This window comes from Cnephaeus nilssonii, assembly GCF_951640355.1.
Source record: "Cnephaeus nilssonii genome assembly, chromosome: 6".
In the NCBI taxonomy this organism is placed as follows: domain Eukaryota; kingdom Metazoa; phylum Chordata; class Mammalia; order Chiroptera; family Vespertilionidae; genus Cnephaeus; species Cnephaeus nilssonii.
Window position 1 is genome coordinate 97,881,628 of NC_137077.1, and position 15,366 is coordinate 97,896,993.

Consider the following 15,366-nt stretch of genomic DNA (forward strand, 5'->3'; position numbering starts at 1 on the left):
ATTTTGTTTTTGAAAACACTGACAGCACCACAGCATGACAATAACAACAGTAAATCAATCTGTTAATTATTCCAAAAAAATTCCCAGAAAATACTGGTAAAAATTTAAATTGTAATAGGAATAAAATCAATAGTTTGATTTTAACACAAATTCCACAATCTTTAATTCCATAGTTGGAACTGTGGGGCACAACAAAAAGATAAAGAATTCAAGTTGGTGGGAAATTGCTCACATAGATCAATACTCAAAGGGAAACGGAGTGTCAAGATTCATTTACGTAGTCAATAGATTAACTTCACTCAACATTTACCCATCAACAGTACAAGAGCTTATGTGAGACACAGACACTAAAAAAGAAACTAAAACATGGCCCCATCCTTAATGAATGTCCAATACAGCCAGGGAGCTAATAGTCAATTCTTACACTAAGAGTTGGTCCATGTAACTACACAAAGAGCTATAAAAAGAACTACAAGCCAAAAAAACTGTATTTGAAATAACAGATATCTCTTAGTAGGTAGCAGCAACCCTTAGCCAGTTATTACACTGCCACTGAAACGTGGTTATTTGTGAAAATATATCCTGAAATGTTCTACCTACTTGATATTATTATACTCATCATTTGCACTTATCTACTCCAGCCCTGATCACACAGTATTTTAATAGTGGATTTTATCTGTTTCTATGTATTACTAGAGCACCTTGAAGGAAGAGATTCTATCTTATTTACCCTTTACTGATATATCTTCAATTGGTTAGCACAGTTTTGGCACATAGGAATTAGTATATGCTGAAGGAAAAATGAAAATAGTCTACCTTCAAGGAAAAACAAATTAAACATTTCATGTTAGTTTTAGAGAAAAAAGTCAGATTGTAATTTAAACAAAGATATATTAAAGTAGATCAGCAGTCGCCAAGCTTTCGGACCTCCACGGACCACTGGTTGGCGACCGCTGAAGTAGATCATTCATTTGCCTACAAATTTCTAATCATCAGAATATTTTTGAAATACATGTACTAAAAACAAAACAAACCCTGATGATGTTAGCAAATGTAGCCATAAGGGGGCACCATTGAGCTACATATCTCCAATCACATGTAAAGAGTAGTAATTGCTAACAAGTGTTTACTAAGTGCCAAACACTGTTCTAAAAGCTTCGCCCTAAAATTTAACCCTCCCAAACCCAGGAGGCAGGTGCTATGGCCATTCCATTTTACTATGCGGAAACTGGGACACAAAGCAGTTAGGTCAGTTGCCAAGGTTACACAGCCGGTGAGCAGTGGAGCCAGGGGCAGCGTGGACTGTCTGGCTCTACAATCTGCTCTCTCAGCCGCTATGACACTGTCTCTCTAATGTCACTCATCATTCTTGCATGAATGGCCATTACAACAGCTAAAGTCAAACTGAAAACATTCCTTCATCATTATATTTGAAAACCAATTATAAATGTTTCCTATTTTGTCCGGCTTAACCTTTAAATATTACATTTAAATTATATTATCCAGAAGTAAATAAAATTATATTTATAAAATAGGTATGGACAGAGTTTATTTCACAAGGTAGTAAACACTATAATGCTAAAATTAAATTTAACAGAATGCAAAATATAAAGAAGTGGACATAAAAAACTAGGCAGAATTCACATTAAGTTTGAAGTTATAATTTTTTAGTAAAATCAGACATTAGCATTAAACAAATGGATAATGCTGCCATGAACAGACATTAAATCCCATTAACAAAGGCGACTATTACCTCCTAATGTGACATTTCCATGTAGAAATCGTCCTTGATAAATAAGTCGTAGAATATTTGGGCTGCTGACCTGCTCTTCTTCCCAGTCTGAAAAGAACCAGTGAACTTGTTAAGTATTTCAACGCATAATTAAAATACTACTGCATTATTCTAAACTTCTGATCTATCTGATCAAAACAGATAGAATACATCAAGGAAGACACTTGGAGCTTCCACTTCAGTAAAAGCAGGCACTACTCATGTAATCATTGCGGTCTCGGTTCTTGTTAGTTCTTCGCCTTAAATAGTCAGAGCTGCAGAAAGACTAGTTTTTGCTTTTTAAGAACACTAACATGTGCCAAAATAGAGTCCTGAAGTTTAAAAATTAAAAAAAAAAAAGCTGCAAAAAATCTAATCCCAGGTGAAGAGAAACATCATTTGAAAAATAATTTCAATTACCAGTAATTAACAGAGGATATTTTAATATTCTAATATTTGTACCTGTTAAAATATATGAGGCTAGAAACAATATAGATTTTGAAAAGAATTAACCTTTTGCACTCGGATGTTGAGTGTGACTCGTCACGGATAGCATTAGAATAAAGGAATCAAGAAAAAAGCAAGCGAGTGCAAAGGGTTAATATACTGCTATAGAGAATAACAAAAAATTATATCTCACTAAAACTAGAGAACACAAATTTTAAAAGAGAATCACAAAAAAATTTGTGTTTACTTTTGGACAATGGTGACTTATTGCTTTATTGTCTTTTTTAAGCCATTTGATAAATATTACAGAAGACACAACTTTAATTCACTTCACCCAAAATACTTAAGAGAAACTTGAAAAAAAACAAACATACCCCATATATTAGAAGGTATGATGGAAGCTAGGAAAGTGCATAAAGAAAGTCAAAAGACAAACTGGTGGGCAGGATGAATAACAGAATAGTTCATTTTACTGTGTAACTTATGAAACACTACTCTGTTAACATGATGGTGTAAGGACACTGGCATGTGATAGGGTATAGGGTTAGTAATTTTCTCTAGCTTGTGGATATAATTAAGCTCTGATTTTTATAGAGATTTGAGATTTCCATCATTATCTTTCTCAACAATTCTAGTATGATGCGTTTGTTTCTTACAGAAGCTCCTATTATCAGATGACAACTCTCAACACATACACTAGTTTAAAATATCCCCAAGAGCCTAGCCAGTGAGGTTCAGTGATTGAGTGTCGACCTATGCACCAGGAGATCACTGGTTGACTCCAGGTCAGGGCAGGTTTGATCCCCAGTAGGGGGCATGGAGGAGGCAGCTTATCAATGATTCTCTCATCACTGATGTTTCTATCCTTCTCTCCCTCCTCCCTCCTCTCTGAAATCAATAAAGTTATCTTTTTAAAAAAATCCTGAAGAGGAAGTGATAGCAGAGAATGGGGCTAAGTAGAGCACTTTCTTTTTGCCATTTTTGTGTGTGTATGCAAAATAATGAATATGAATTTGATAAAACTAGTGCCTCTCAGTGTGACTCAGCACAACAAACTGGGTAGTGAAAAAAGGAATGTAATTTCTCCCGCCTTCCTTTCCCCTCTCCCCTTCCCCCAGCCTTTCCTCCTGTCCCTCTTCCCTCCCCCTGGCATGTCTTCACTCCTTCTGACTCTAGAGTTCCTAGATTCCCTCCTCTTCTAGAAGAAAGGTCAAGTAAGCCTTGAACACTTTTGTATGGATTACTCTGAATCCATCACACCCAAAATTATGGTTTATTAGAATATTTATGGTCAAGATGTGTTTCATAGATATAAAAGAAAAATTACAGCAAATGTCCAGTTCACAGGAAAACATATTCTAAAAATATTTAAAGTATTTTTGTGCTGCAGAAACTTGAAGCCACATATTTACCTTTTTGTTTTGTTTTAATATATTTTTATTGTTGATAGTATTACAGATATCTCCCATTTTCCCCCATTCCCAACTCTTCCCAGCCCCTACCCAGCACCCCTATTTCATTATCTTACACAGAGTGTCCTGATTTCTGCATACACCACTGATTTAATATGCTAACTCCCTTCCCTCTCAGAGGATCTGAAATTTAGAGAACTGCAGAAGAACAATGCTTCAAGGAGCAATTTCAGCTATAGAAACATATTTTAGTAAATTATATTTTGAATCTTTGATTCAGTAACAGCTATGTGTGGCACTATTCCAACTATTAACAATATTCCACTACACTGCATAGGATTATACCAAGAAAATCCAATTCCTTCCAAAAATATATTGTGCAAAGTATTTTCTTGACTGATTTAATTTTTACTACAGTTTTATTACTAGCATCAGTAAATATTTACATTTATTGACTTTTGGTGCATTTATGTAATACAATGTAGAAATGTATTTTTATCAAATATTTTATAGAAAATAAAAATTATTTATTTTTATTCCCTGCATTGTCTAAAATTGCTGAGTACAACTGACAAACTGAGGAAAGGCTGGGTTCAAAACTTTTGCCCTGACTGGTGTGGCTCAGTTCGTTAGGCATTGTCCCATGCACTGAAAGGTTACTGGTTCAATTCCTGGTCAGGGCACATGCCATGGTTGCAGGCTTGATCTTGGGTAGGGGGCATGTGGGAGGCAGCCAATCTATGTTTTGCTCTCACATAGATGTTTCTCGCTCTCTCCCTCCCCCTTCCTCTTCTAAAAATCAATAAAAAATAAAAAATTTTCAAAAGCTTTTTTTGTGTACATACCATAGGATTGATACAATAAATTCCAATGCTGTAGATGGTTCATTCATTTAGGAAACTATTTATGGCAAAGACCTGCACTTGGGTTGTAACTTTGTTTCCCATTAGTCAGTATATTCTAAGGAATTAAAACTAATTTTAATATCCAAGTCAAACAATTATGAAGGTAAAAGTATTTCTTTTAGCTCAAATTATAATATTGCCCTCAAAAAATTTTTGAGACTGATTACTCGTTTTTTGTCTTGTTTGATCTTTTCTATAATGTCCATATATGTCATCTTTACCCTCCTTTTCCTCCAAAATCACAAAAGTAATGTTGTGTCATACTTATTAAAACATCACTACTAAACAAGTATTTTAAAAATGCTCTGCATACTGACAGCTATCTTTCCTGCCTGGCTCCTGGCAATGAAGAAATTCCAATATCCCAAGAGCCCCAAGTTTAGCCACTTCATCTTTTCTGAAATTCCTTCTTACCTATAACCTTTAGCTTCAGTAGCTCCCTGCTTCAGAACTAACACTGACTTGACCCTTGGTTACCAATGGGAAGAAAGATCTAGTTATTTGAAAGTATCTGTCTCTCAGTGTTTCTTAAACTCAGATCTATGAATCCACAAAGACATATTCTTAGGGTCTGAAAGTCCTCTTCAAGAATTTTTAAATTGTGTTTTCATTTTAATGATAATCTGGAAGAAATATTCTATATAATTCAAATAATCACTTTATAACCAAGTATACAGCCTTGGGATTTTAAAGCCATGTATGTGTTTAAGTTCATGATTGAACTGGTGCCAAGTAGGACTTAACTTTAATTGCCAAGGGGCTAACAACGAAAGAACAGAGGTTGACTTAATACATAATCAATCAATTGTTGTTGAGTGAAGGCTGAATGACAATTTGGTACACTGTGTGAATGAAGGTTTTGTGGTGACTGGGTCCTCATTCCCCAAGCAAGAACACATGCACGCCAACTCAACAGTACCATACTTACAGTGTAAGCCTTAAGTTGGTTTTAGTAAAAATACATCATAGGGCACAATAATGTTGTTAATTTGAATATTATTGGTTTTAGAGTTATGTTTGCATTTTCCTTGTGGATCTATTTTAGTTAAGTATATCAGTTAATAAGGATAAAGAGTTTTAACTGAGTTTCATGTTTCTATCTTTAAAAATAAACACTGTGATAAAAATAATTTAAGTCAGCATTAAGGAATCTATAAGGATTTTCTTCCTCTACAGGAATTCCATATATTATTTAAGGTTGAGAGACACTGATATAATTTAGTCATTTGTATATACTTTGCTCTTTGTTGAAACAGGTCTTGTCCTTTAAAAGTCCAAATTGCTTTGGCTAGTAAAATTAAGTGAAATCAGCTGAAACAGTAATATCATTATGGTACATGCCATAAAAGGATCAAGAGAACATGGGGAAAGTGCAAAGGAAGAACATAAGCTAAAGACTCACATTAGGAAGGCAAGATGGAGTCTTATTACACAGAAAACCAGAGAAAGGAAGGAATGCCACCCCCCAATTTTGGTGTCATGGATACTAGCTTAAATATGTAAAGCACAAATGGACTTAATACCTTCTTGACCTTGTAAGTAGTTCAGAAAACATATAAAGTGACATGAATTAGAAATTAACTTTGTGTTAAACTCAATTTTAAATAGGCTATGTATAGAACAGACCAAAGAGAATGTATTATAATCTGTTAAGGTAGTTTTTCTTTCCCTTTACGTTGTGTCTCAGTATAAATGAAAGTGTATGTTTGCTACATTGTGTTTTACTTTTAAAAACAGTTTTCATTTACATCAAGCAGTTCTAAGTAAAAAACAGGGACTTGGCATTATGACTCCTTTACCATTTTGCAGAGAGGTAGCTGAAGAGCAAAATAGGGAAGGTGGTCCCTTTTACCTTTGACCTTTATACTCTCAATTAGTTTGTTCTTTTATCTCTTACATATTTAAAACTTTTTCAGAATGTTTGTGGAATAAGGGCATGGAGAAGTAACAGTATTCAATCTCAGTAGGAAAAGCACCACTCACCCATTGGCCAGTTGTCATACACATGCTTGGCAATGTCAGAAGCAGAGTCATTTGGAGAAAACAGGAACTCTTTTGTCTTCCCGCTTACCAAGATGAGGCGCAGATTGATCTGAAAGAAGACAATGATGCTCTTAATATAAACCTTGACATTTTAAAGTAATAACTCAGTTTTTTTTTATTTCAATCACATTCTAAATTATTATAAATTTCTCATTTTTATTTAACTTAAGATCTGCAAACATTTTTTTAGAGCATGGGAATTTGATATATAATTATTTATATACTAGAGGCCCGGTGCACGAAATTCATGCACGGGGGGGTGGGGGAGAAAGGTGTCCCTCAACCCAGCCTGCACCCTATCCAATCTGGGACCCCTCTAGGGATATCCGGCTGCTCGTTTAGGACCGATCCCAGTAGGATCCGGCCTAAACGGGCAGCCGGACATCCCTCTCACAATCCAGGAATGCTAGCTCCCAACTGCTTGCCTGCCTGCCTTCATGGTTGCCCCTAACCGCTTCTGCCTGCCAGCCTGATCACCCCCTAACCACTCCCCTGACAGCCTGATTGATGCCTAACTGCTCCCCTGCCAGCCTGATTGCCCCCAACTGTCCTCCCCTGCAGGCCTGGTCACCCCCAACTGTCCTCCCCTGCAGGCCTGGTCACTCCCAACTGTCCTCCCCTGCAGGCCTGGTCCCTCCCAACTGCCCTCCCCTGCTGGCCATCTTGTGTCCACATGGGGGTGGCCATCTTTGACCACATGGGGGCAGCCATCTTGTGTGTTGGAGTGATGGTCAATTTGCATATTACTCTTTTATTAGATAGGATTAGCATTAAACAAAAGGCCATATTATTTATAAAAATAACAATTTTATTACATATAATAAAATATACATAGGACACAAAAATATTCAGTAATGACCAATTTGTTCCTATCAATCACACTTTATATTTGAATTAATAGAAATGGAATGATGTAAACCTACTGCCTTCATTTCCTCATGAATAACTCTTATCCTTAATTCCCTATAAACCAGTGTCTATTGGAGCCACACTACTGAACTGTATTTTTTCCCCGAACTATAAGAGAACATTTATTTGGTAAATCACAGAGGTAGAAAAAGTAATTCCTAGAATAAATAGGCTTAGGAAACACGCCATAGATGTAAAAGAAGGGCCCTTAGAGCTTGGGAGTGAGGAAAGGAGGAAGGGAGAGTGCACTGGGTCCTCCATTGTAGGGAGCGGCTATAGGGTTAAACCTAGGACTGACCTGTTGGCAAAGCCACAAACAAGTCCCAGCTTAGAGGGCACAGCCCTCTTAGCATAATTAAGCTTGACCTTATGACGCCCCCTAGATCCTTCCTGGGTAGCTAATGGGCTATGGGAGGTGCAGCAAGTGCTGCCAAAACAAGTGAAATTCACAAGAACATTGTAACTATTGTTGACCACTACCTTGTTTACCTCTGACTGTAAAATAAAGCATCAGCTTGCTGGCTGGATCTCTCTCTGTGGTCTTAGCCAGGCATGGGAGATCCACGTAGACCTAGCTTATTCTCTTTGTCTGTCTTTTCTTCAATCCTTCACCGCCCTCTCTCAGGCTCACCGAACCCTTGGCTGTGTTGGCATGGCACACTCCATCCTAATGAACTGTATTCTTAAAGGCCATGTATGATAACTTAATAAAAAAAAAATCTAATAGCTTCTTCTCATTTCTCATCTTCCTTAATCTCTCTACAACATTTGACAAGTTTAATTCCTTCCTTCTTGAAAATCTTTCCTTGTTAGGTTTCTATAATTCCCTAAGTGTGTTTTATGGAGCACTAGCCTCTATGAAGTATTCTGGGGGAGAAGAGGGTTCAGCAAACGAATACATCTGCAAACCATTACTTCATATATTTCCTTCTTGGAGATTTGCTGTGCATGTTAACATACTAAAAGCCAGGTAATTCTTGCAATGAACTAATTTAACAGAGTTGTAGAATTTAACCACAGAACCAATTTTCTTTCCTGCTAGTGGCCTGGTGCACAAAATTCACACAAGGGGGGGGTGTCCCTCAGCCCAGCCTGCACCCTCTCCAATCTGGGACCCCTCAGGGGAAGTCCGACTGCCGGCAGTCGGACCTCCCTCTAGCAATCCAGGACTGCTGGCTCCTAACCGCTCACCTACCTGCCTGCCTGATTGCCCCTAACCACTTTGCCTGCCAGCCTGATCAACCCCAACTGCCCCCCTTCCGGCCTGATCACCCCTAACTGCCCGCCCCTGCCGGACTGATTGCCCCCAACCCCCCCCCCCCGCCACCATCGGTCTACTCGCCCCCAACTGCCCCCCTTGCCAGCCTGCTCGCCCCCAACTGCCCCCCCTGCTGGCCTGCTTGCCCCCAACTGCCTCTGCCTCGGCCCCGCCACAATGGCTTTGTCCAGAGGGTCTCCCAGTCTAATTAGCATATTACTCTTCTATTAGTATAGATATGCCTTGTTACCACACTATAGATCTAGTGTTTGGTAAAACATACTCTGGGAAATACTATACCTGTTTCTTTGATTCTCTCTTTTAGTTGTTTTTTTCCTCTTGTACTACAAATATGGGCTTCCAAGTTTCCCTCATCAATTGTTTCTTTCCCCTACAGTCTATCCTTGAGAGAGCTCATCATCTATGCCCAAAGCTTCAGCTGTTACCTATTTGGAACATTCCCAAACTCATTCTTAATGAGCACCACTTTCATTCCTCCAATTGCCAGCTGACCATTTCTAACTGGATAGCCTGTTCTCCCCTCAAAATTGGTATGTTTGAATTTGAACTTTTTCTTCCTAAATAATAGGTAACCCTCCTGACTTACTATTTTTGCTAAATTCTCCTGGTTTCCCAGTCATGCAGGCTTGGAAGCTCAGAGTCATAATTTACTCAGCCCCCTTTTCTCATCTCCTCTTCATCACTTACTAAATTCTTTAAAATCCCCTCTACTGCCTCTCTCATCCCAATCCATTCTGCACATTGCCAAACACTTTCAACGGTTTAAAATTCTGTCAGTGTGCCACAGGTAGTTAACACAGTACTTTCTAGGAGGACATAGTTAATTGTACAACCTTATGAGATAGGTACTGCTATCTCCATGTTGTTGATGGCAAACTGGGACACTAAGTTTAAGTAACTTCTGAAGATCACGTAGTTCATAACCCAAACTTCTCAGCCCAATCCAACTACTAGTATTTCCCTATCCAAATTTCTAAACCATCCAAATTGATATATTCATTATAAATGAATATATTTACATCCTGGCAAGAATCACAAGAATGATTTTCCTCACTGAAGTTCTAATGCCTTCTTTGAAGCCTATGTGACCACTCTGGCCTACACTGCTCATTCCTCCCTCAGAGTTCCTATCCAATCACAAGTGAGGATCAGGGAGACCCTATGTGTCAATGTTTGCCTGGGACATTTCTGATTTATATTTGCTTTCTCACTATTATGAACAGGGCCCTCAAAAGTATTTCAATCTAGACAATAAATTATAAGGCCATTCTACACATATTATAACATTTTATTGAATCAACAGACAGTTTACGTATGTTTCTTAACTGTGCAATTAAATAATGCTCCTTGATGGTGGAAAATCAATCTTAAGACTCCTTAATAGTTCTCTTCTTTCAGAAATTGATAACTTATATCAAACAGCACAGTCTCTTGCATGTGTGGCTATAGACTGGTTTTGGAAATGACGTGCCTTTGGCTGAGTTTTGTTTCCTAATTAAATCCTGCTTTTAGATAAAAAAAAAAAAATACCAGTATACATTTTAAATTAATTCATATAGTTAACGTATATAGTTACCCATGCTTGAAAAATAGCAGGTATTTAACATATTGGAAGATGAATGAATAATGTACCAGAATATTTCAGACTGTAGCCAACATTCCTAAAATATTTCAATAATGTAAAGGTAATAGGATACTTTACAACGAGGAAGTGAATCTACCAACAATTACCATGATAAAATACACTGTAACATGTTTTACTGTTATACAAAGTGGGTGATGACACATTATTTCCCACACACAACTATCATGGAATACAGGCACTGAAACAGACCACAGGATAATAATGAAAATCAGCTGACCCGAAGAAGGAAAAGAAAAAAAAAGCCACTAAGAAAAATCTTCCTATTCTTTACCATACTCTTGTCAGTCCACTCATTGTTCAAAAGTGATAGCAAGCTCTCCTAGTTAAGAAGAATACACTCTGTCTGACTATGAAGAAAACAATTGTTTAGGCTGCCTGTGCTCTGCAGTCCTGTTCAGCTTGCACAGGCAATCTGCATCAACCTGTGACTAGGGAGACTGTCTTTAGTGGTGTCCCAGACAGCTATGACCTCATGTGTTCTTAAGATTGAGGTTCTCATTTATAAGTTAATATCTCTTGAATACTCATGAATTCATACTTGAATGCAATTGTGTTATATTAATTATTGTTTATTAAAATTTTTAATCCTAATAAATAATTTATCAGCTTACTTAGGATCAGCATGACAAATTATTCAGAGGCAGAGCTCTGTACAAGCAGGAATAAGATGGGCAAATGTAACAAATGTATCAGGATCAGTATGTAATATTAAACACAATTACCAGTAAAAGATAGCATAAAATCCTGCAACTATGCAGCACATACCATCTTATCTAAGAATGTTAATTAATATAATCACTGGTGCTATTCTTTTAAGAAAACGCTGAATGCTCATAAAAAGTGGTTACAGAATATAAATCCATAAACACAAAAACATTTAGTATTATAATACAGAAAGCAAAAGATATGGTTTCAAAGATCAGAAATAAAGAGAACCACAGAGTAGTAAAGTATAAATTAAAACTAAAAGTAAAAACTTGACAAAGAAATCGTTAAGCAGAAAAACAGATGAACTCCTGGGAAAAAGTAAATGACTAACAAACAGCAAAAAGAAGGAATATTTATAAACCGGAAAGATTGTTATGAGCAGATTAGACAATTATCTAAAGACATGGACATGAAAAGAGAAGAATGCATCATCACAAGAGAATTCAGGAAATAAAGAACCGCCACACTGAATTAGAAAATACCACATTATACTTTGCATATTTAGACTTAGCTTTTGAATTAAAGAAAAATTATCTCAAGTTATAAAGAAACCAGAAAACAGTTCGAAATCCAAGTAAATTTATTCAGGTCAGTTATGTATGACAATCCTTTGATTTGGACTATATTCTGAACAATGTGCTAATTTTTAATCAATGAAATAGCCTACATTTGTGTCTATTAACACAACTGCAACAATATGTGAGGAATTTAAAAAATTGCTGTTATATCAATAATAATTCAGAATAACTAACACCATAAAACAGATATAAAAGTCAGACAAAGGTATGAGTTTCTGGACCTCTCATTAAAATAATTAGATTTTTATTTTCAGAAAGTATGACTACAGCATAAAATGCTTTCTTAAGGAATATAGTAAAATTATTTTTCCCCAGTTTCTTCAAAAGCAACTCAACAATGGTAAGGGAATATGTAATAGCTCTATACATACACGCACATGGACATACCAATGTGTATGCTGACCTTTTGTGGCCTAGTTTATTCTTTTTCAGGTGGAAACCCAGGTATACGTTAATTTAATTTAGAGAATCAATAATGATTCTAGAAATTAGTAGAAGATAATGAAGAACATAGATTCTTCAACAAGTGAGGCTACTAGTGATATGATTTTAAATGGTATTTTGATCACAACTATTTTTCCATAGCCACACAGTTAGCAGGTTTTGTTAATGTTTTTCCTTCTGTATCTATTGTCCCCACAACCACATTCATCTGTCAATATCCTAGTTTAGACCCTTATCACTCGTTAAGTAAACCATTAATTGGTTTTTCTTGGGCATTCTGCACCCTTCCCTCATGCATCTTGTTCTAATCAATCCTGTGCACTATAACTCATCCATGCAACAAACGTTTACCAGGCACTTATCATGGACCTACTATGTGAATGCTTTAATATTCAAGACCTACCAAAGCAATAGAAACCAGCAGGTAAACTTCCCATATGTGCTTCTGAGATCATGAAATTGGCTATGCATCTGATTATGTTTTTTTGCAGCGGTTGTGGGGAAGAACTAATTGCATCCAGGTAGCAAAAAAACAAAGGCAGAATTCTACCCAAAGTTACTGTTATGATTATTGTCTATTGGAGCCAATATAGTCTTTTCTTGGCACTCTTAAGTGGTAAGACTTGAAACATTAATTTCATATTCCAGTATTCATACTATTCACTCATGAATAAAGTTAATGGTTTTGATAATTTTTATAAGCTTTTATGTGCACAGAACTTAATGCCTTCCAGGAACAACTCTATGATTAATGGCTTTAATATAGCAAATACTGAATACTTTGGACTCTAACCAATTTTAATGTATACTAGTAAGCTTTTATGTCCCAAGGCTTCACATTTGTAAATCCATTGTTTGTAACCTGGATTACATTTCGATAGAAAAAGGCTATTTATGGCAGTTAGTTTCCCAGGGAATTCCTAAATCTATTTAACCTCATAACATAACTAAAGTATACCTAATATGCAGTGAAAAATAGTAACATTATTAATAATCACAAACACCCAGGTTCTCTTTTAGCTATTTTACATACATTGCCTCATTTAATCCTCACAGCAACCGACAGGAAAATTGCTATTATTACATCCATGTTTACAGAGGAGGAAACTATAATAGAGACTAAATACTGGTCCAAGGGCCAACAGCTAAGAAGTAGCTGAGCAGGGTCTCCAACCAACCCTGGGTCCAAGGTCTGTGCTTTTTAACCACTGTTCAATTGACTAGGACTATTACAAAGTTTTTGGTAGTTTATACGGAGAATCCAAATTTTTTAAAGTACATCATGGTTTTACTTCAAATGACTCATCTCATACTTTAAACCTTTTGCACTCGGGTGTCGAGTGTGACTCGACACGGTTAGCATCGGTAGCAGCTCGAGAAAAAAGCAAGCGAGTGCAAAGGGTTAAGGTTCTCCTGAAGACTAAGGGTTTCATTTCTTCACTTAGTCATTGTTATTTCAGGAATTGCTCACATATGTATATACTAGAGGCAAAGCGCACGATTAAATCTTGTGCATGTAGGGTCCCCTAGGCCTAACCTTCCATCAGGGCCATGCTGCAGCACCACGAAACCTCGCACACTCCGGGGTCGCTCCTGGCGGCCCCCGATGCTCCTCAGATGCTGCTGGTGCCCCACGATGCTCCAGAAGTACCGCCCGCTGCGGCCTCCACAGGACCCATCAATGCACGTCCTGGTGAGTCCGGTATTTGGTCATGACGCCATGGTGGCTTCACGACCACAGGCCTTTTATGATATAGATAGAATTTACTTCAGGATCCGTCTATATAGTCAGAGACCCCGGATAAGCTGAAGCATATAGACTTCCCCATTTGTCTCCAAAATATATGTTTCCTAAATAAAAAAAAATATGAGTTGTCTGGCTTAAAACAAACGAAAAATAACACAAAACAAAAATCTTGGTCAGGAAGTTAACTGCAAGGGCAAATATTGCCATGACTTCCAATCACTCCAGAAATATAATGAATTAACTTTTTTGTTATTGTTAATCCTCACCCAAGAATATTTTTCCATTGATTTTTTAGAAAGATGGGAGGGGGAAAAAAGAGAGAAACATCGATGTGAGAGAGACACATCAACTGGCTGCTTCCCATACGTGCCTCAATGGGGGCCGGAGATCAAACCTGCAACCCAGGTATGTGTCAATGACCAGAATCGAACCTGCGATCCTTCGGTGCACAGGCAGACTAGCTCTAATCACTGAGAAACGCGGGCCAGGGCTTGAATTAAATTTTGATTTCAGTTTTTAATATTGTCTTGTATGTTATATTTACTGGGGCAAAGTTATAGCTTGACATTTTCATCTGTTCATTTTCTGTCAATTTTCCTCCGCCACTGATCTTGGCAATACTAACCATGGTAGCACCATCTTGCCCCAAGAAACAAAGATTCAAAGAAGCTACTAACATGGGTCCAAATCACAAGGATTCACTTTTGTGAATGGGCCTATTTTTAGACTAGTTTTTCTGTGAAGAAAAGAATAGGGATGGGTGAAGGACTGGAGAAAAAAGAGAAGAAAGCTCAATAATGATTCAAATTAAAGTGAAAGAAATGAAGAAACATAGTCTCTAAGTAAGAGGGGGAAAAAAAGAAAAATCCTTGAAGGTGTGAAGTGTGAACTATTTGTTGACCCCATAACTTGCAGACAATTTAGGTCAATAATCCTGGATACCTTAATCACTTTTTATGGAAGCACAAGTGTGAAATAAAAATCTAGCTCTTCACCAAGGTGTAAGTGAACAGAACAACTGTGGAGCAGCAGAAAACATAGGGCTGTGATCACACTACATGAACCCACAAATTAGGGACAATACCTTCTTCTCCCGTGACTTGCAGCTTAACTTTAGAGTAATCATTTCTGCTTAAAAACAATATGCAGAGAACAAAGATAGTAGCATAGGTAAACACCAGTACTTGCTGCTTCCCACAACCACATCAAAATTACAACTGAAATACAGAACAACCAACATTCAGAACTAGCTGAAATCTGGCTGAATGGAAGTCCTACAACTAGAGAAGTAAAGAAGAAAGTACATCGAAACAGGTAGGAGGGGTGGAGATGTGTAACAGGCTGGTCTGACACCCACGTGTGGCATTGTTTTTAATCAGGAGGGAGATTGTCTCTGCAGAGGCCTCCTGTGAGGAGCAAGGGGTCTCAGCCGCATACCAGATCCCACTCCCAGGGTTCCAGAGCTGGAAAGAGAAGTC

At 37.4% G+C, this 15,366-nt stretch overlaps 1 protein-coding gene across 2 annotated transcripts in view; it reads right to left on the reverse strand.

Annotated features, from left to right (window-relative positions):
• Positions 1–15,366, reverse strand: part of UBL3 (ubiquitin like 3) — an 82,568-nt gene that overhangs the window by 10,911 nt on the left and 56,291 nt on the right. For both annotated transcript variants that reach the window (XM_079775644.1, XM_079775645.1), the window contains exons 2-3: positions 6,519–6,627; positions 1,754–1,840 (exon numbers count right to left, since the gene is read on the reverse strand). In XM_079775644.1, the coding sequence (XP_079631770.1) occupies positions 1,754–1,840; positions 6,519–6,627 (196 nt within the window). The remainder of the gene's footprint in view (positions 1–1,753; positions 1,841–6,518; positions 6,628–15,366) is intronic.